The sequence below is a fragment of the Muntiacus reevesi genome, chromosome 16 (genome assembly GCF_963930625.1).
Source record: "Muntiacus reevesi chromosome 16, mMunRee1.1, whole genome shotgun sequence".
Lineage (NCBI taxonomy): Eukaryota > Metazoa > Chordata > Mammalia > Artiodactyla > Cervidae > Muntiacus > Muntiacus reevesi.
In genome coordinates, this window is record NC_089264.1 from 22,872,389 (window position 1) to 22,891,091 (window position 18,703).

General features: G+C 36.9%; 1 protein-coding gene across 3 annotated transcripts in view; it reads left to right on the forward strand.

Moving 5' to 3' along the window:
* The window catches only part of PPP3CA (protein phosphatase 3 catalytic subunit alpha), a 312,598-nt gene that overhangs the window by 240,383 nt on the left and 53,512 nt on the right, over window positions 1–18,703 (forward strand). For all 3 annotated transcript variants that reach the window (XM_065907021.1, XM_065907022.1, XM_065907023.1), the window contains exons 4-6: window positions 6,460–6,571; window positions 9,021–9,166; window positions 11,937–12,076. In XM_065907021.1, coding sequence (XP_065763093.1) covers window positions 6,460–6,571; window positions 9,021–9,166; window positions 11,937–12,076 — 398 coding nt within the window. The remainder of the gene's footprint in view (window positions 1–6,459; window positions 6,572–9,020; window positions 9,167–11,936; window positions 12,077–18,703) is intronic.

Here is an 18,703-nt window from a genome sequence, read left to right on the forward strand (position 1 = left end):
ATGGCTGGTGTGACTCAGCCTGGCCCCAGGGCCCAGACTCTCTGCCTTACTGATCTGATGAGTGTGACCTCCTTCCAAAGTCAACCTCATGACCCAAGAGATTGGGTCACACCAGGTTTGGCCTTCATGTTCTCACATTATTACATGCAGCTCAAAGGAAAAGAAGAAAGAAAGAGTATGCCCTCTCATTTGAGGACATTTTCCAGAAGGGGCATAGTTATTTCCTGTGGGCCAGAGTTTGTTGACATGGCTAAATGTGATTTCCATGTGTAGACAGATTTGAGAAAGACTGCAGTAGACATAAAACAGCAATGGGAGGTAAAGAGTTTCTGTTACTTCCCTTAAATTAAGGTTATGTGGAATCTAAGTAAATATTTTTAAAAATTATTTTAGTAACTCAAGTTGACATTATTCATTTGACATTTATATGTTCCTATGAAAGGTTCTGAGAATAAACACAATTGGTATACTTTATATTTTCTTTGAATCTCATCTTCTAAGCAAAGAATGGCGAAGACTCTTCTGTAGGGACTGATTATTTTTATCAATCAAGTGACAGAGTGTTGTGTTAGAATTTTTTCTCTTAACCTTACCAGTCTACTTACCTCTTGAAACTTCATAAACTCTCTCTAATTAGAACTTTTTAAGAACTGTTTCTTTAAAGTAAAGAAGTTGAGAAGCAGTAATCACTAACTGGTTCCTCAGTAGATTTTAATTTCAGTCTACAATTAATCTAGATACTTGAACCATGATAGTTTATATAATATATATTAGTATCTTCTATAATTTAAGCAAAGAATAAAAATCTGAAAACAAATGTTGGGGAAATACCAAATGTGAGTATCAGAGGACATTTAAAAGTTCTGAGATGCATGTACCATAGTTCCCATCTTTAAAAACAGCTCTTTAATTAAACTTTAGAAGTCTGAGAGTACAGCCCCAGGGACTTGCCACATGCACACAAAATCACAGAAATGTGATGGCCTCGTAAGTAAAAATGATCCATTTTGATTAGACTATGATCTTTGAGGGGTTTGAGATGGCTCAATGATATCATCCTATTTAAAACAGAACAGTCATTTATATAAAATATACTTACTGAAGATACTGTGAGGTTTTTTATTGTGGATTAAGGAACCTGACATGTTTGCAAGTTAGAAATGGTATTGTTTGCCTAGTATAAATGATCTCATTTATTCTTCATAGCTCTGCAAGGAGCTTGTGAATGTCTTCCTTTCCAGCCTGCAGAAACCAAGGCTCAGAGAGGCTCACACATGGTAAATGGCAGTGCCAAGATTGAAAGTCTGTGCTCTTTCCAATATCGCATGCCTTGGCCATATATTCACAAAACGAGCCACAAAAAGACGTACACGTAGGTGATGCGGACACTTTTACATACTTTTCTGTTCATTTACAGGTGTACAAACATGCACGCATAGTCCATTCCCTCACCAATATAATCTAAAGGGCAATCCTGTTGGTTTAAGACAAATCCTAAAATGAGAGCTCAGTTTTCTAGAGTGTAGTATCTCCTCACAGACGTCCTGATTCATCTTAATAATTCAGAATTCTACTGCAAGTCTTCTCCTTCGGCTATTCTCTGGACAAAGAAGAGCACTTAAGTTTAATTTTTACCAAATTAGCTTTGAAGAGTAGGTTCAGATTTCATATAGTCTCAGCTGGGCAGTATTTACAGGCACTGGGTAATGTGTTCTGGGCAGTACATGAAGCTCATTTTATGAACTCCCTCCTCGCCTCTCCTCCACTCTTCTTCTGCCAAAATTAGAAATTGTTCCCCACAAAGTTAGCCCAAATAAAACAAGCAAGCTTTTGAGTAATGATAAGAGAGGTGATTTTGCCTGGGGGTCATAATTTGTCTCACGTAGAATACCATCCTCTTTCTGATGATGGCGCTATGCTGTCTAATCTGTGTGTATGTGTGTGTGTGTGTGTGTGTGTGTGTGTGTATACACACATATAAGCTTATATATATATTCACTTCATCGGGTTCCCTTTCTAGGCATTCTGCACTGCACGACATTGCCTTGAGCTCCTCCCATGGTACTAATGACTAGATCTCAGCCCAGGCCTCAGACTCCTTTAAGTAGGGAGAATTGTATTTACTAGCCGGGAACCCATAGACTAGAATGGACCACGGCACGTCAGGCAATGTTCCGTGCTTCTGCCTGAGAATAACAAGCAAACAGTACAGCAGGTGATGTGAGGTGACAGAGTGAGGCTGCAGACATGAGGAGGAAACTGCTGGGCTGTCTCCTTGAATCCGATGGCCTTTATAGTACATCGCTAGTTCCAGCGCTGCTTCTCTATGTGCTTGTCAGACCAGGCAAATGATGGCTGAGAGGAGCAGCATGTGACATTTCAGAAATCTGGGTCTTTTCCCAGCCAATACACATCCCTCACTTGATCTTCCTGTGGCTGAGAGACAGCATTTTTGATTGGAATGTTTCATAGCATGTATAGTTATTTTAGGAAGCTGCTTGATACATTCTGAAGCATATATATACACACATATATGTTTACTTTCTTGCTTCTTCCTTTACATCCTTCTTGACTCCCCTATACAAGTTTTTAAGAATAAATCACAAAGTAAATCATTGCACTGCTGTAGTCGAGCCAATTAAACTAATGAAGAAAATTATATCCTCCGTGCTGCTTCACTGGCAAAGATAGATACATAAGAAAAAGCTACGTCTATGACAATAATTTATAAAAAGATTAGAGAATGCTCAATATTTTGTATTGATAAAACTAAGCTCATTTTAAATTGTAAAGTGAAAGTGAAGTCTCTCAGTCGTGTCTGACTCTTTGCAACCCCATGGACTACCAGGCTCCTGTGTCCTTGGGATTTTCCAGGCAAGAGTACTGGAGTGGGCTGCCATTTATTTCTCCAGGGAATCTTCCCAGCCCAGGGATCAAACCCTGGTCTCCTGCATTGTAGTCAGATGCTTTACCATCTCAGCCACCAGGGAAGTCCAAGTTAAATTGTAAATATCTGTTTAATTACTTAGACTGGAAAAAATAGTCAAAGTCTTGTTGAAAGTGATTAGTGCAACTGATTTACATATCACCATGCAAAAAAAAAGCCAATTGAACTTGCCTGTTTCTACCTTACCCAGTAAATCCAATGAAAATTTTATTCAGACTAGCCATCTGATATCACATGGACCAAAAAAACAGCTATTTAACTAATTTTTTATTTCATTGTTTATTAATTGTGATAATGTTTGACATGGAGTTTCTTTCTTTCTTTTTTTTGTTTTCTTTTAAAGAATATCAAGTTGCAATTTTAAGTTCCTTAGATCTCCAGAAAGTTAGAACTTTAGATGACAAAATAGTTGCAAGCAAGACAGAGTTGTGCTTGGCAGCTCTCTCCCACCAGATGTTGCGGGCGAAGGCTGGCGGGCCTCCACTCTCCAATCCACCCTTGCCCTGTCATTTACCATGCCACTTATTCCATATTGGCTGCATTTGTGGTTTTGTTCAGTGTTTGGGAAGATATTTTATTCTTGCCACAGGGGAGTGGGAAATAAAATGTGAAAAGAGGACTCTTATTTTTAGGGTCCTCTGAGCCAAGAATTTGGAAATTGAGTTTTCTTTAGTGTTTTCTTTCCTCCTTCCCCCCTCCTTCCTCCCTTCCTCTTTCTCTCTGTCATCTCTCTTTCTTCTCCCCCATTCTCTCTCTGCTGCCTCTCCTTTCTGGCTGTGTTCCTTCTCATTTATAGGAAAGGAGTTACTGTTTCCTAAATTTCTACTACATGCAGGGAACTTTACATCCATTACATAATAAGGGGTATGAAATGTGTATTGAATCATTCAAAAGGTGAATAGATATGGTAAGGAAACCATAGAACCTTTGAGGTTTCAGTTATGAAAGAGCTGCAGTAATTAAGACTAGAGGTGATAAAGCCGTGTGCTGATGTCAAAACATGATCTTTAACAGATGGCAGAGAAAGAGTATATGGGCTCTAGAATGTGAGTCCTCTGATAGTGTCTGAGTGGGGTTAAACTGCAGTTTAGATTTTTGTTGGAGAGATTATAGCTTTGCTTTAAAAGAAATTGTTATAGGTAAAACTAATCTAAAGAGTTCGGAACTGTGGTGATGTTTTCCAAAGGATGCTAACTGGAGGGGGCACAAGGGAGCCATCTGGATGCTGAAATGTGACTGAATCTGGGTGATGGTTTCATGGGAATATGCATATGGGAAAAGTCATTGACCAGTGCATCTAAGATATGTACATTCCACTGGATATAAATTATGCTTTAGTGAAAGCAAAAAGCAAAATCTTTTTAAAAAGTAACTACAATATAGCCAAAGCACATAGTCTCTCCCACAGTATATGCCTTAAATATAATTTCAACAAGTGAATATGATTTTTTTTTCCATTTAGTTTTATTAGCTGGAGGCTAATTACTTTACAATATTGTAGTGGTTTTTGCCATACATTGACATGAATCAGCCATGGATTTACATGTGTTCCCCATCCTGAACCCCCCTCCCACCTCCCTTCCCATCCCATCCCTCTGGGCCTTCCCAGTGCACCAGCCCCGAGCACTTGAATATGATTTTTAAAAGATTTCACATACCCATTTCTATTCCAAATCAAGCATCCAATGTTAGCAATCTATTTGGAAAAAATATATACATATATAATTTATAATTTAGTTTATATTTTTAATTTATAATTTTAAATTACACTATTTATACATAATATAGAAACAAAATATACATATGATACAATCATATAAATTTAAAATCAGAATGACTCTCACATTGACATTAATAACAGTGTATATTTTCTCTGAAATCTGAGACAAGCTTGATAATACACTTTCTTTTTGCTAGAACATTGTAAGTGCGCCCTCTAAACCTAATACATAAGAGAGATTCATTGAGCCACCTAATACCCACTGAGATAATAGGGGATTTTTACACTTATCAAAAGATCGTAATCCTTCCATTTGACCAATTGGTCGACTTCTCAGAAATAGTAATATCATCTTTCACATGAACTTTAGGTAATAATTATAAGCACAAACTAGTCATTGTAAAATTATTTAATGTAACATATATATTTAAAATTTGATGTTATCTCATCATTTTGGTTTATTCAATTATAATTACATAGTTGGGGACAATATCTGGCTTGAACAACTCAATAAAGCTAGTTTCTTTAAAACTAGGGCTGTGTATTCAAACATTTACTTCCATTGACTTAATAATCATATGGGCTGACAGAAATGATGATTGTTCATAGGTAGCACCACAGATGAATTGCCAGTAGCTTGTCCCTCATTCCAACCATATGTTAGAAAGCTCATTATTAAAGTGTAAATATTGCTTTATTTGGGGTTTTAGATTTTAGCAGCTAGAGTCAGACTTGTCTCAATATTCTTCCGGTTCTTTATCTTCACTTTCAGAATAAAGTTCATGAGAATAAAAAAGCACACTTGTTTTCAGTGTGGTTTTCTCTTCCCTGTGGATTCTTAATGAATGCTATTTGGGGATAATGAAATTGATGTTAATACTTGAGTATCCCAGTTATCTTAATTCACCCTTCTGGAAGACTGTGTCAATGTAGGTTGATTCCAAGCCTCATTTTTATACAAAGTGCGATACACAACTAATTATTTGTGAGTTTTAAGGTATCTGAAAAGTTTCCCCTAGCTGTCAACAGCATATGTAGTGAGCTTCCTTGGCCTTCATTTTGATTACAATTGTATATAAAACGAAAAGCTCAAGGCTTTAAATACCAAAGGCACTGAAATAAGAGACAAGATAATGGGAGAGAAGACTAGTGAAGGAGAGAAGAGCATAACAGAAAATAGAGACACAATCCAGGTTAGCCTGAGCTTGTCAGGGTTTGCTTCCAAATTTTGTCAGGCCTTTCCTTGCTGATTCTTCCATTTCTATTCAAAATAATTAGCTTTACAAAGAGAAGTGGCTTTACTTTATTTATTAACTGTTCATCACATTTCTTCTCATACTTTTGCACTAAGATATTTTCATTTTTAATATATTTTCATTTCGGTTTTATCCAATAGACTGTATGTAGTCCATTGTTTGTGTGTGTTGTCTAGATCCCCAGTGCAATGTTTATATTTTAGTATAGATGAATGTTTGGAGAAGGAAATGGCAACCCACTGCAGTATTCTTGCCTGGAGCATCCCATGGACAGAGGAGCTTGGCGGGCTATAGTCCATGGGTTTGCAAAAGATTTGGATACAACTGAGCAACTGAGCACACATAGATGAATCTGGCTTGGTGCCGAAGTAATGTTTTCTGTTTGATTTTCAGTATCTTCCTTAAAAAAGACATAGTCTTTTGGAGACTTTTGGCCATACTAGCACATTTTGTTCATGTCTTCCTGGTATGTGAGCCAAAGTATGTGTAACTATAATGGAAAATATTTATTTTTATATTATTCTTTTTTTTCTCAGTGTGTGCTGTATTTGTGGGCTTTGAAAATTCTTTACCCCAAAACACTGTTTTTACTTCGTGGAAATCATGAATGTAGACATCTAACAGAGTATTTCACATTTAAACAAGAATGTAAGTATACTTCTGGTTTCTTTTTTAACATCGTGTATGCTAAATAGTCATTTTAATCCATACAGAGTTTTACATTATGATCCATTGCTTAAAAGTAAAAAGCTCAAAAAATGAGACCATATATTTCATATTACTTTCTGAGCATGGCGAGTTAAGAGAATTAAGAATTTCTTTTAAAATTATAAGTTCTTTATAAATGATATAAAATTTGAATTAATATTTGATGTGATTTAGCCTAAGGTTTAGAAAAGGCACACGAACCAGAGATCAAATTGTCAGCATTTGTTGGATCATCGAAAAAGCAAGGGGTTTCCAGAAAATCATCTAAGCCAAAACTTTTGGCTGTGTGGATCACAACAGACTGTGGAAAATTCTTAAACAGATGGGAATACCAGATCACCTTACCTGCTTTCTGAGAAATCTGTATGCAGGTCAGGAATCAACGGTTAGAACTGGACATAGAACAACTGACTGGTTCCAAATTGGTAAAGGAGTATATCAAGACTGTATATTGTCACCCTGTTTATTTAACTTATATGCAGAGCATATCATGTGAAATGCTGGGCTGCATGAATCACAAGCTGGAATCAAGACTGCCAGGAGAAATATAAATAATCTCAGATATGCAGATGACACCACCCTTATGGCAGAAAGCAAAGAGGCACTAAAGAGTCACTTGATGAGGGTGAAAGATGAAAGTTAAAGAGCTGGCTTAAAACTCAGCATTCAGAAAATGAAGATAATGGCATCTAGTCCCATCACTTCATGGCAAATGGAAGGGGGAAAAGTAGAAGCAGTGACAGATTTTATTTTCTTAGTCTCCAAAATCACTGCAGATGATGACTGCAGCTATGAAATTGAAAGATGCTTGCTGCTAGAAAGAAAAGTTGTGACAAACCTAGACAGCAGATTAAAAGATGCTTGTTCCTAGGCAGAAAAACTGAAAAACCTATTGAAAAGCAGAGACATCACTTGGATGACAAAGGTCCATGTGGTAAAAGCTATGTTTTTCTAGTAGTCATGTATGGATATGGGTTGCACCTTAAAGAAAGCTGAGTGCTAAAGAGTTGATGCTTTTGAACTGTGGTGTTGGAGAAGACCCTTGAGAGTCCCTTGGACAGCAAGGAGATTGAACCAGTCAGTCCTAAAGGAAATCAATCCTGAATATTCATTGGAAGGACTGATGCTGAAGCTGAAACTCCAATACTTTGGCCACCTGATACAAAGAGCCAACTCATTGGAAAAGACCCTGATGCTGGGAAAAATTGAAGGCAGGAGGAGAAGGGGGTGACAGAGATGAGATGGTTGGATGGCATCACCGACTCAATGGTCCTGAGTTTAAGCAAACTCCAGGAGATAATGAAGGACAGGGAAGCCTGGCATGCTGCAATCCATGGGGTTGCAAAGAGTTGGACATGACTTACCAACTTAACAACAACAACAAGCCTAAGCAACAAGCAAGTAAGTTATTTTTTGAAGTAGTCAGAATACTGCTGTTTAGGATAATCCCAATTTTCAGTCTCAAATCACTCAATAAAATCAAATGGAGGAAAGATTCAACCTTGTGCTTCTCTTTCTGGATGCAAAGGATTTACCAGCCTCAAGTGGATTTTACAGAACTAAAGACAACTTCTTCTTATAGAAATAAACACTAGGGGTGAGGAGTACCTCATATAAATGTCATTTTCCTCTCTCTTAATTTTCCTCATTGTCTTTGGAAACTTAAATTTCTCTCTGTCATTCATTTAATCCTATTTCAATGGAACACAAAACTTCTCTAAAACATTAGCTATAAGTTAATAAAGGAAAAGCGATATGCAGTGATTTAGAAGCAACATTAGAAACTTTCTTGCTGTCTGCTTTCTATAAGAAGGTTCAGGAGAATCATCCAGTTTTGTACCTTCTTCCATTGGTCTCCTAGTTTTTGTGTTCTGTTTTGTTTTTAATATACATTTGTAGGTAAATGGAACTTCTCTGGTGGCTCACATGGTAAGGAATCTGCCTGCAATGCAGGAGATACGGGCTCAATCCCTGGGTCAGGAAGATCCCCTGGAGAAGGGGATGGCTACCCACTCCAGTATTCTTGCCTGGAGAATTCCATGGCTAAGCGAGCCTGGCAGGCTACAGTCCATGGGGTCACATGGAGTGGACATGACTGAGCGACTAATAAATAAATAGCAGAAATGTATGTATGCAAAAGTTCTCTCCTCCATTATAGAAAAAATTACTAAAAATGGTCAAATATGGATGAACCACAAAAGTAAAGAACAGTAGACATAAATGCTAATATATAACTTTAAAAAATGTTTAGTCACATTTGAAACTTTGCATGTGTAGTTATATGCTAATATGATTCCAGCAAGAAAACAAAAAAATTAATTTTTATGAGCCAATTCTACTTCTGAAATCATAAGAGTAAGTAATTCATTTTTTGGATAATGTTTTAAAGGTAAAATAAAGTATTCAGAACGCGTATATGATGCCTGCATGGATGCCTTTGACTGCCTGCCCCTGGCTGCCCTGATGAACCAGCAGTTCCTGTGTGTACATGGCGGTTTGTCTCCAGAGATAAACACTTTAGATGATATCAGAAAAGTAAGTTCTGTTATTCTCCAGGTCTAGCCATTTTTTGTCCTTCAGTAATAAATGCATGACATTAATTTCCCTGCCTTTAACAATAACTTTATCCTTTTGAATTAAAATGATCTAAAGTAGTCATGAATGTCTTCTTTATATTCACTTTTTATCTAGAAAGAAGGATATATTTATACTTTAAAACTTCAAGGTTCATTTTGCCATGTGAAATGACATTAGAAATGTAAAATATTTGATCACTAAAAAGATATACATGTATGCCTTTTCATTTCCCTTTGACTTGTTTTGAACAACCTATTATATATTCATGATATATTACAGTTAAAAGACATTGTTTTTGTCTTGGGGAGATATCACAACAGGAATGTTAAAATGTGTCCATATTATTATTCTTTTAAAAAATCTACTTTTACAGCTTAAACTTTTAAAGTAACAATCTAACAAAGATGATGATGCTATTCTATTGATTGTATTGGCGAGGTGAAAAGCGGTTCATTCTTTACAAGAGATATTTTTCTACTTAATTTAACATTAGCTATTAGTGTTGTTTTAGCCAGCAAAAAAGATGAGTTAGGTTGAGTGTGGAAATACCTCTTTCATGAGAAAATGTAGCATAGGATATTTTTATTTAGTGGAAGAGACATCTTTTATTTCTTTGATTATGTTCAGTATCCTTTTAAAATGTGATTGCTTTCTAAAGGAAAGCGATATTTAAGTAAGTAAAACATTTGAATTCTACCTGAATACTCTATCATTAAAGTTCAGGTCTTCAAATGTAAAAAATAAGATTGTACTTGATTTCCTGTTAGAAAGAAAATGATGGGTTTTATTTTTAAAATTAAACAAAAGTACATTAAATAAGCCTTCCCTGTGTGCTTGTGTCCTTTTTGTAAGATGCCATTGCACATCTGCTTCTGGTGTTCTGTAACATGCAAAGGATTGGTATTTGCTTTGCATTTAAAGTTCTATGGAGATAGGACACCGAAATGTAGTCATTGAGTTCAAGTACAGTGTGGTTCACTTTATGCATGAATGAAACCAATTTATTCTGCAATCTGATGGACTCCTGAAATCAGTAACTACACTTCTTATCACAAATTATGTAGATTTTTAAAATATCCTTTGCTAACCGTAGGACTTGTGTTTCAGGCATGTTTCAGATATTATGTTCAGTTCTCTTATTATCATTATGCTTTAGACTTTGCTGTAGAGTGATTTTTGCTTTGCATTTTCCATATGTCAGTTAGCATTTCTACCACACTTATTTTATTTAATTAATTTCATAGTTGTTTAACTGTAGATGATATTAATTTTAGAATGCATTTTATAACTTTTCCAGAGTAAATTCTGTACTCTGGTTGCTTTACCAAAGCTCTAGCTGGGAAACCACTTTTGCCAGAAAGTATCTCCTCCTTTATGGTTCTAGCCCTAATAATAAATTCTTGTTTCTCAGAAAGAAATTCTGTATTTTTATGGACAAGCATTCTTTTTCTTGTATGAATTGTTCCAAAGCATAAATTATTTAAGTCTCTTAAACAAGTCTAAGTTTGCAGTGAATATTTTATGGATAGCAAAATGGTTGAAATATAGAGGGTCTTGTCTTATTGAAGGTTTTCATTGGGTGTCGAAAATGTGAAATATTGCTTTGTACTTTTTGGATATTAGTAAAAAAAAAAAAATGCTATGTAGCAAGATCACTATTTACATTACCTTGTATGTCTCAGAAAAAGAATTTCATGGGCTGTCAGACTTATATATTCCCCTTTCCCATGGGTTTTTTTTAAAAATATTATAGTATCAAGTATGCAGAATTTTGGTTCTTAATGAGTTTTCATAGCTGAGTTATGCTTTTCTTTGAGAAACTCTGTAGTATCTGCTAACTTCACCCCAAATCCTTTCATTGCAGTTAAATCAGGATAAACTATGGGAAAGTGACAGTGTTGTAAAATTGTTGGTGAAATGTCATTTCCAGTTATTATAGTGCTCATAGCTTCTAAATGCACCATTTTAAATTGAAATATGGCTTTGCTAAACATGTATAGCTAGAAAATTGGAAAATTGATTTCATATGAGGACTTCAGGTAAAGCTAGGAAAATTAGGACTGTGGACTGAAAAACGACCTGCTAAATTGGAGTCTATTTTACTGCTTATTGTTAGGATTGGTTTGTAAGGTAACTCTAATCAGCTTGGTTTTAATTAGAAACCTAACCCCTAACCCAAAATGTCATACAGCAAGTACATACTCTCAAAATGAAAGCTGTCTGTTCTCAAAATTATATGGTTAAATATAAACACCATAAGTTGTTCCCTATCCTGATTTGTAAATCACGTTTCAATGGGAGGCAGTAACAAAAATTTCCCAAAAAATCAATTAAAAGCTTCTCAAGAAATGAAACACAGGTAGAACCTCAGTTGGTAATAACTAAAACACTTGGCTAGATTTAAAAAAAAAATGAGAGAAAGACAAAGTGGGAATCAGGAGAAAGGAAAAACAGGGTGGGAATTAAAGAAGCAAGAGGGAGGTTAAGGTGAAATGAAGGCAGATAATAAATGAGCCTCAGAAAGAAGAAGGAAGGAAAATGGGAGAAAGAGGTGAGGAGTAGAAGAATGGGGAGGAAAGACCTCAGAACAGGAGAGAGGTTGGGGAGTTCACTCTGCACAGTGACTGGGAAGCAAAGATGGTTTTTGTGAAATGCTAGTTTCTTCTGTTTTCTAAGTTCCAACTTTCCAAAGATTAGTATTTTGCTCTCTGTCTTCTATTTTTCTTAGTTAGACCGATTCAAAGAACCACCTGCTTATGGACCTATGTGTGATATCCTGTGGTCAGACCCGCTGGAGGATTTTGGAAACGAGAAGACTCAGGAACATTTCACTCACAACACAGTCAGGGGGTGTTCATACTTCTACAGGTGAGGTCGGAGAGCTCCACCGCCTGAAGCATGTGGCGTTCATAACTGTTGTCACTGATCAGTCCTTGCACTTGATTTATTTGTTATGTGTGTAACTTTTCTAGGAAACAAATATAAATGAAGGTTCGCTTTGAAAGCCTGGTTCAGATAGATTCTTAGCCCCTGAAAAATAAAAGTATAAATAAATAAGTTGATAGATAAATAAATGGATGTATCGATACAGACATATAGATACATTATCCGTGAAGAATAGAAAAGGCATAAAAGAGGCAAGTAGTTTCATGATGTCAAGGCAGCTGAAGAAGGTAGTAGGGTTTAGCAGAAACTTGGTTCTGTTTCAAGAACCATCGGGAAAAAAATCCAGTGCCAGCCTTGATGTTTTTTTTCATTTAATTATGTAATCACTTAAAAGTGTTTTTACCAGTTTTCATATCTTAAATCCGAAAAACAATTTTAAATTGGTTAACTAAATTATTTTCAAGTTATTCTTAAATTTTCTTAAGTTCATCAGACTTCCTGAATAATTATTCATTAAAATTAGCAGAAACCCAGTATATAAGTACCACCATAAATTTACTTTTAGTACTTGACAAGCCATATTGACAAAATTTTTTAGTAATGTTTCTGTTTGCAATGCGTGGAGATTTCCCCATACCCGTAACATTTCAGAAAGAAGTCAGCAACTCAGTTGGGATTCTTGCCTGCCCTTATGATATTCCTGATATCTTATCTTACCTCAGCTTTAGCCTAGTGCATTTTATTACCGGCAGTTTCACTAGGTTCCCTTATCAGGCATACAGTTTGATATGAAAGTGGCCAGAATGAAAATGCAAAAGAGATTATGGAGTTGAGAATTTAAGTTCTAGAGTACAGTGTGGTTTTTTGGTTTTGTTTTGTTTTTCTCTTAACTGAAAAATCATACCCAGTAGTCACTGAAGTTTACACTCAATTCCTGCCCTGGCAGCTAAGCTAATGATCAGACTAGGATAACTCTGTGAACTGCATCCAGCTACACCTTTCATCTCTTGAGTAAGCAGATATCCTCCTGCAGAACACTGATCAGAGTTTGTTCGGGAATATTTTGTTCCATACATTGTTTCCCTGATGGGGCAAAAAAGTTTCCTTTTGCTTATCTGTTGATGTGATTGAGAAATTGAAGTTTGTGAACAGAAAGTATCACTCAAAGAATGGTCTTTGTTTTAAATATCAAGAGGTTTACTCCAAGCCTGTTTACCAGAAAGTTTGCAGTTCATTTCTGTTTTGGAAACTTTGGCTGAAATAAAGGCATGGTATAGTATTTCTGAAAAGCCTGAAGATTTCTTTTCAGTAATTAGTTAATTGGGGAGTAATCTTTTATTAAAGACTTCTAACTTTTAGTGAAAAGTTGTTTTGTTGAAACACAACTGTATTTGCCAAGTGTTCCATTTTTCAGATCTAGTGTTAAATCATTAATTATACCAAGAGTATTTAAATTACCTACTTTATACCACTGAGTTGCACTTCAATAATACAATATCAAACAAAATATAAACCTCTTGATTTTGATATTAACACATATAGTATTAATCTTTCTTTAATTCATAGTATAACCTTCTATTAGCTGAGTTAGCTATTCAAATATGTCATCTTCTAAATAAAGTCCTGTACTGAACTTGTATAAAGTTATGATATTTTTGTTTTGTGACTGTAGACTTAGATGTGTTTACATCAGAGATAAAGTCCATCAACTAGATAATTAGAGGATTATGTCTGCTTTCACAACAACTGTTAAACTCATCTCATTAGAGGTTATTAAGAGATGGTGATCTTAAGGCAGCCATGACAAATGCTGCCTGTCAAAATCCACAGCCTGTGTCCTCTGACTAATGGTAAAGCAGTGTGGATTATGTCTTTTCTGAAGAAGAGGAAAATGGTTCATGCATTCCTCTAGAACTTTTGGATTCTTTTGTCTTTCATGCCATCTTGAAGGTGTCAAGGCATCTTCTATGGCCATGGTTTATAAAGCTGGTCTAGAGCAGGTACAAAGGAACAAGAAAATTGGTAGAAGAACAATAAAAACAGGTTGAGTTATTGGCAGTTATTACCTGTTTGAGTTATTGGCAGTTACTTGCATCCACAGCTCCCAGTTTTATTTCACATGTATCTGTAGTTTGTGTATTTAATTTGCTCTGCCACTCTGTCCATGATCTAATGTATTGTCTGGGCAATGGTTTAAATAAAATGAAGTTGCATGGACAAATGCATCTAGAAGGATTTGCTGATGCTGCTCATGAGTTATAGAAGACAGTGCATGTGACAGAGGAAGGAATCTCTTTTTGCTCCAGTGCTACTGTTACCTTTGAACCTTAGACCAAAGTTTGCACATTAAATTGTAAAGATTCGTGAAGATTGTGACAAATCAGAGGTCAAAATTTCATCTTCATTAGAGCAAATGAAACTGCTGGCCAGACTTGGTGCTTTGGGTTGTTGGCCTTGGATGCGTCCCGTGAGCTTTGTGTTCTAGACTTAGCTTGCTCCAGGAGTAGGTTTAACTAACAATTCTCACATTCCTCTAAGCACTGAGATTTGAAAAACATCTTGAGGGCCACATAAAATGTGTTTTTGAAGCTGCAAATGGCAGCTCACTCCAATCTCTGCTGGTTTCTTAATCACAGATCTTCAGCCTTTCTTCTGTTCCCAAGCTGCCCCACTGCTCTTTCACAATTGGCACTCTTGTCCGCCCTTTTCACCTTGAAAGCCTGTGGTTCCTCCTTTTTCACAGATCCTGATTGCCCTCCAACTTATCAGGCAGATCCCTGTCTCTTCCACTGCATCTTTCTTTGTCTTCCTCCTGTTCTTGACAGTTTTTTCTTCACACTTTACCCAAGAACCTCATCTGCGTCCTTAGCTTCACCGTAAACTGTGAACTCTGGTTAGATTACCAGATCTGTGCCTGGTCCATTTATCTCTTTATCTTTCCTGAGCTTGAATTCTCTATTTCTAGTTTTCTGCTGGAATTTTTCATCATAGATGTTCCTTTGTCACCTTCTCTTGAACTCACTTGAAGAGGTTTATTATTTACCTTTCCACTGAGGATTTCTCCTGGTTTTTCTATTAGCAGTTTATTTTCCCAGTTATACAGGGTAGCAAATATTTTTTCTTTTTCTTCTTGCATTGAAATCACCACTAACCAGTCATCATATCTTAATGGCCCTCTCTTTAAAATATAACCAGCGTCTAGACCATCCTGCCTTCTCTCCTTCCCACTCTGAGTTCAAGACCATTTTTAGTCTGTTGAAATCATACCTGCTTTCACAGCATCCTTCCCTTCCCTTCACCTCAATTCAGCTATTCCAGATTCACAGGTATCCTTTGGAGAATTCATTCACTCATTCAATTATTTAACAAATATTAGCTGAACACGTACTATATATGCCTTCTGTGAGGTTTTATAGATGCTCGAAGTCCCTGCCTTTGAGGGAATGACAGTCTAGTGACTGAGACCAAAAAAAAAAAAAAAAAAAAAAAATGACAAATAAATTGCAAAGTGAGTAGTTCTGTGATAAATGTGGAAGTTATCTCTCTTTCACACACACACACACACAAACAAGGATGGATGGTGTTTAAGAGACTCCTCATGGTGGAAATACTGTTAGACCTGAGCTTTAAAGGATGAGTAGGATATATCCAACCAGAATCAGTGGTGAATGCTCTTGCAGGCGGAGAAAGTGGTGAAAAATATGAGGAAAATAATGCTCTGGAAATTCTAGAAAGATGACTACCCAAATGGTCTCACTGGACCTCCAGTCCCAAATTACAGGTAGCTGCTTTGGTATACACTAAAGCTAGACCCTCATAACTAAGCTATTCTACTCCTGTTTTTATATCAACTAGAAACACTTACACATGTGTGCCAGAAGACATATACAAGAGTGTCCATAGCAGCAGTATTCAATGGCCAAGAAATGGAAACAAATGTCTATTTAGTAGAATGAATAGTAAATTGTAGAGTATTTATACAGCTAAATTCAGCAAATGAGAAGGAGTTAACCAAAACTGCACAGAACAACATGGATGAGTGTCACAAGTATAACGATGAGCTGAAGAAACCAGATACTCAGGGGGGCGTACTTGGTGATTTCATTGAAATAGGAGTTCAGCATTAGAGAAAGCAGATCTATAACATTAAAAACCAGGATGGTAGTTACCCTTAGTGAGGAGGTAATGGTGTCTCAAAGAAGATGTGAAAAGTTGCTGGGGTTCAGGTCATGTTCTCTGTCTTGATATGAGTGCTAGTAGCAAGGTTGTCCAGCTGTAACTGTCTGATTTGTGCACTTTTGTGTATCAATTTGTCATCTTCTCATTTGTGCAGTTTTCTGTTAAGATGTTGTACTTGAATAAAAAGTTTGCCTTAAAATTCGCTCACTGCTCCTGAGGCACCTGGCAGCCAGGAGCAAGGAAGGGCTTCGGCTCTAGTGAAGTTCTGGCAGGAAGAGTTGGAACCCTACCAGACTTGATCCTTAGCAGGCAAAATGAAATTAGTTAGAACACCCTTGGGCAGAGAGAGGCGCACAGCATGTCCTAGGAAAAGAGAGTTCTGACATCATCCAGGCAGCACCAGGACATCCCGGGGCTAGTAATCCGTTGGCAGGTCCCAAGGAGCAGAAAGGGAGCTGGGCAGGGGAGTGAGCCCTCCATCCTACGGGGCTGAGAGCAACTGAGGTACCAAGGAGGTGAGTGGAAGCCTTCTCTTGTCCACTGGCGAGGGATTGCAGGCTGACTGCCTCTGCTCTGCCGAGGCCAATGAGGGAGAGAAGCCCTTTGCATCGCTCACTTATGTAACCGCCCATGTTGAGGCTACTACAATTGCATATGAGCATCAGTAAGCTGACAAATTGCTGCTGAGCATTTAGGATATGAAGACAAATAAAAGTGTCTGTCTCTTAAGGCATTCATTCACTGTTACTGGAGAGCAGATGTAGAAACATAAATTACACTACAGCATGACAGGTGATATATTAGATTCATATGTTATGGGAACGTGCTGGATGCAGCAATTTTGTACACCTCAGGGTGAGGTAGGTTTGAAGGAAAGGTTTCCCAAGTGATAATTTAGCTCAGGCTTGGCAGAAAAGTGGTCCTTCATGAAGAAACAAACAAACAAGCACAGGGAAAGAAGAGGCAAAGGCATAGAAGCATAAAATAGCCATTTTACTAATGCTTGCTGGCTGTTGGCATGGTTAAAGCATCTGAAATCTACAAGATTTATTTCAGGGTCTAAAATACATTTTGACATAACCAGAAACAAAAATAAGAGCATTAGCAGAATGTGTCTAGTCTAGTAAGAGCTATTTGCTCTGATGCCAAAACAGTCTTTTCTCATTTCTCGTGATTTTGTCTTTTCTACTTCACCTTTGCTCATGGTCAGTCTCCTTCCTATTCCTTTTTTTTTTTTTTTTTGGTGGAATTCTAGCACCTTACCTGTCTACTAATCCCCGTAAGTCATTGCCCCTGAGATCTAACACAAGTCACAACTAATAAATGGAACAGCTACTGCTGGAATCTGGAGTTGCTGACTCACCATTCATTCTGTGGTGTATTCTTCCCTCCACACCATGGTGGTTGGGAGACAAATAGGAGACATTGCTGAATGTCTACTGCTATGGTCCAGGCTCTGGTCTAGGACATCTACATATATTGCTACCTCATTTAATCTTCATCTCAGTTCTATGAAATAAATAATACTGTCTGCATTTTTACAAATGTCGTAATTCAGGCTCATAAAGGTAGAATAAGAGCCTAAATGTAAGAATGAGTCTCACTATTCCATGGAAATTTCCACCTTGTTTTCTACTCAAAGAAGATGCAGTTTCTAGTGCTCAAGGAGTACTCATATTCCAATAGAAAAAAACTAAGACGCATCAAAGGATACAATAACTTCTTCCCCTAAATACAGCTACACATTGTGGTAAGTGAATATCACAAAGCTGAAAGCATCCCTGGCCTTCACCAACCCTTGAAGCAAGTGTTGTTACAAGACATGCTCAGGAGCCAGGGTTAGATGAAACCTTTCCAGCAAAATAACTCTTGCAGATAGATTGTTCCTGAAAATGTGCCCCTGAGGAAGTGCATGGTGGGGGGCTGAGATCCAGCCTACCTTCTGTTCAGAAGGCTCAGCCATGACCCCTTTTTGGACTCATCAGCCTAGAGGAAGAGACTCTTCCTGGTGAGCTCAGAAGCATCACCTTAGTAATGAATAGAGAAGAAAAGACAAGAAAAAAGGTCTAGTACAAGAAGATTTTTTTTTAAAGATTTCCTCGACACACATGCTTTGTTTCTTGCTTTACAATGTCTCTATGAAACTTTACTGTTTTATCTTTAATGTAGCTTTTTAATTTAAATTATGTGTTTTCTTTTCCTATCTAGTAGATTATATCTTCAGAACAAAAACCATTCCTTGCACTTATCATGCCACCCTCTTTGTGCCTCATAACAAGTGGGAAAAAAAAATTACCAATAAGTCTTTGATAAATTATTCATGAATTAGTGATTTTCCAGCTCTCTCTGTGTTGTTAACGTGTTCTGAACTCTGCGTTTCCTACCACTTTACATGTGTGTTTTTAAATCCTTTTCAGCTAAACACTTTGT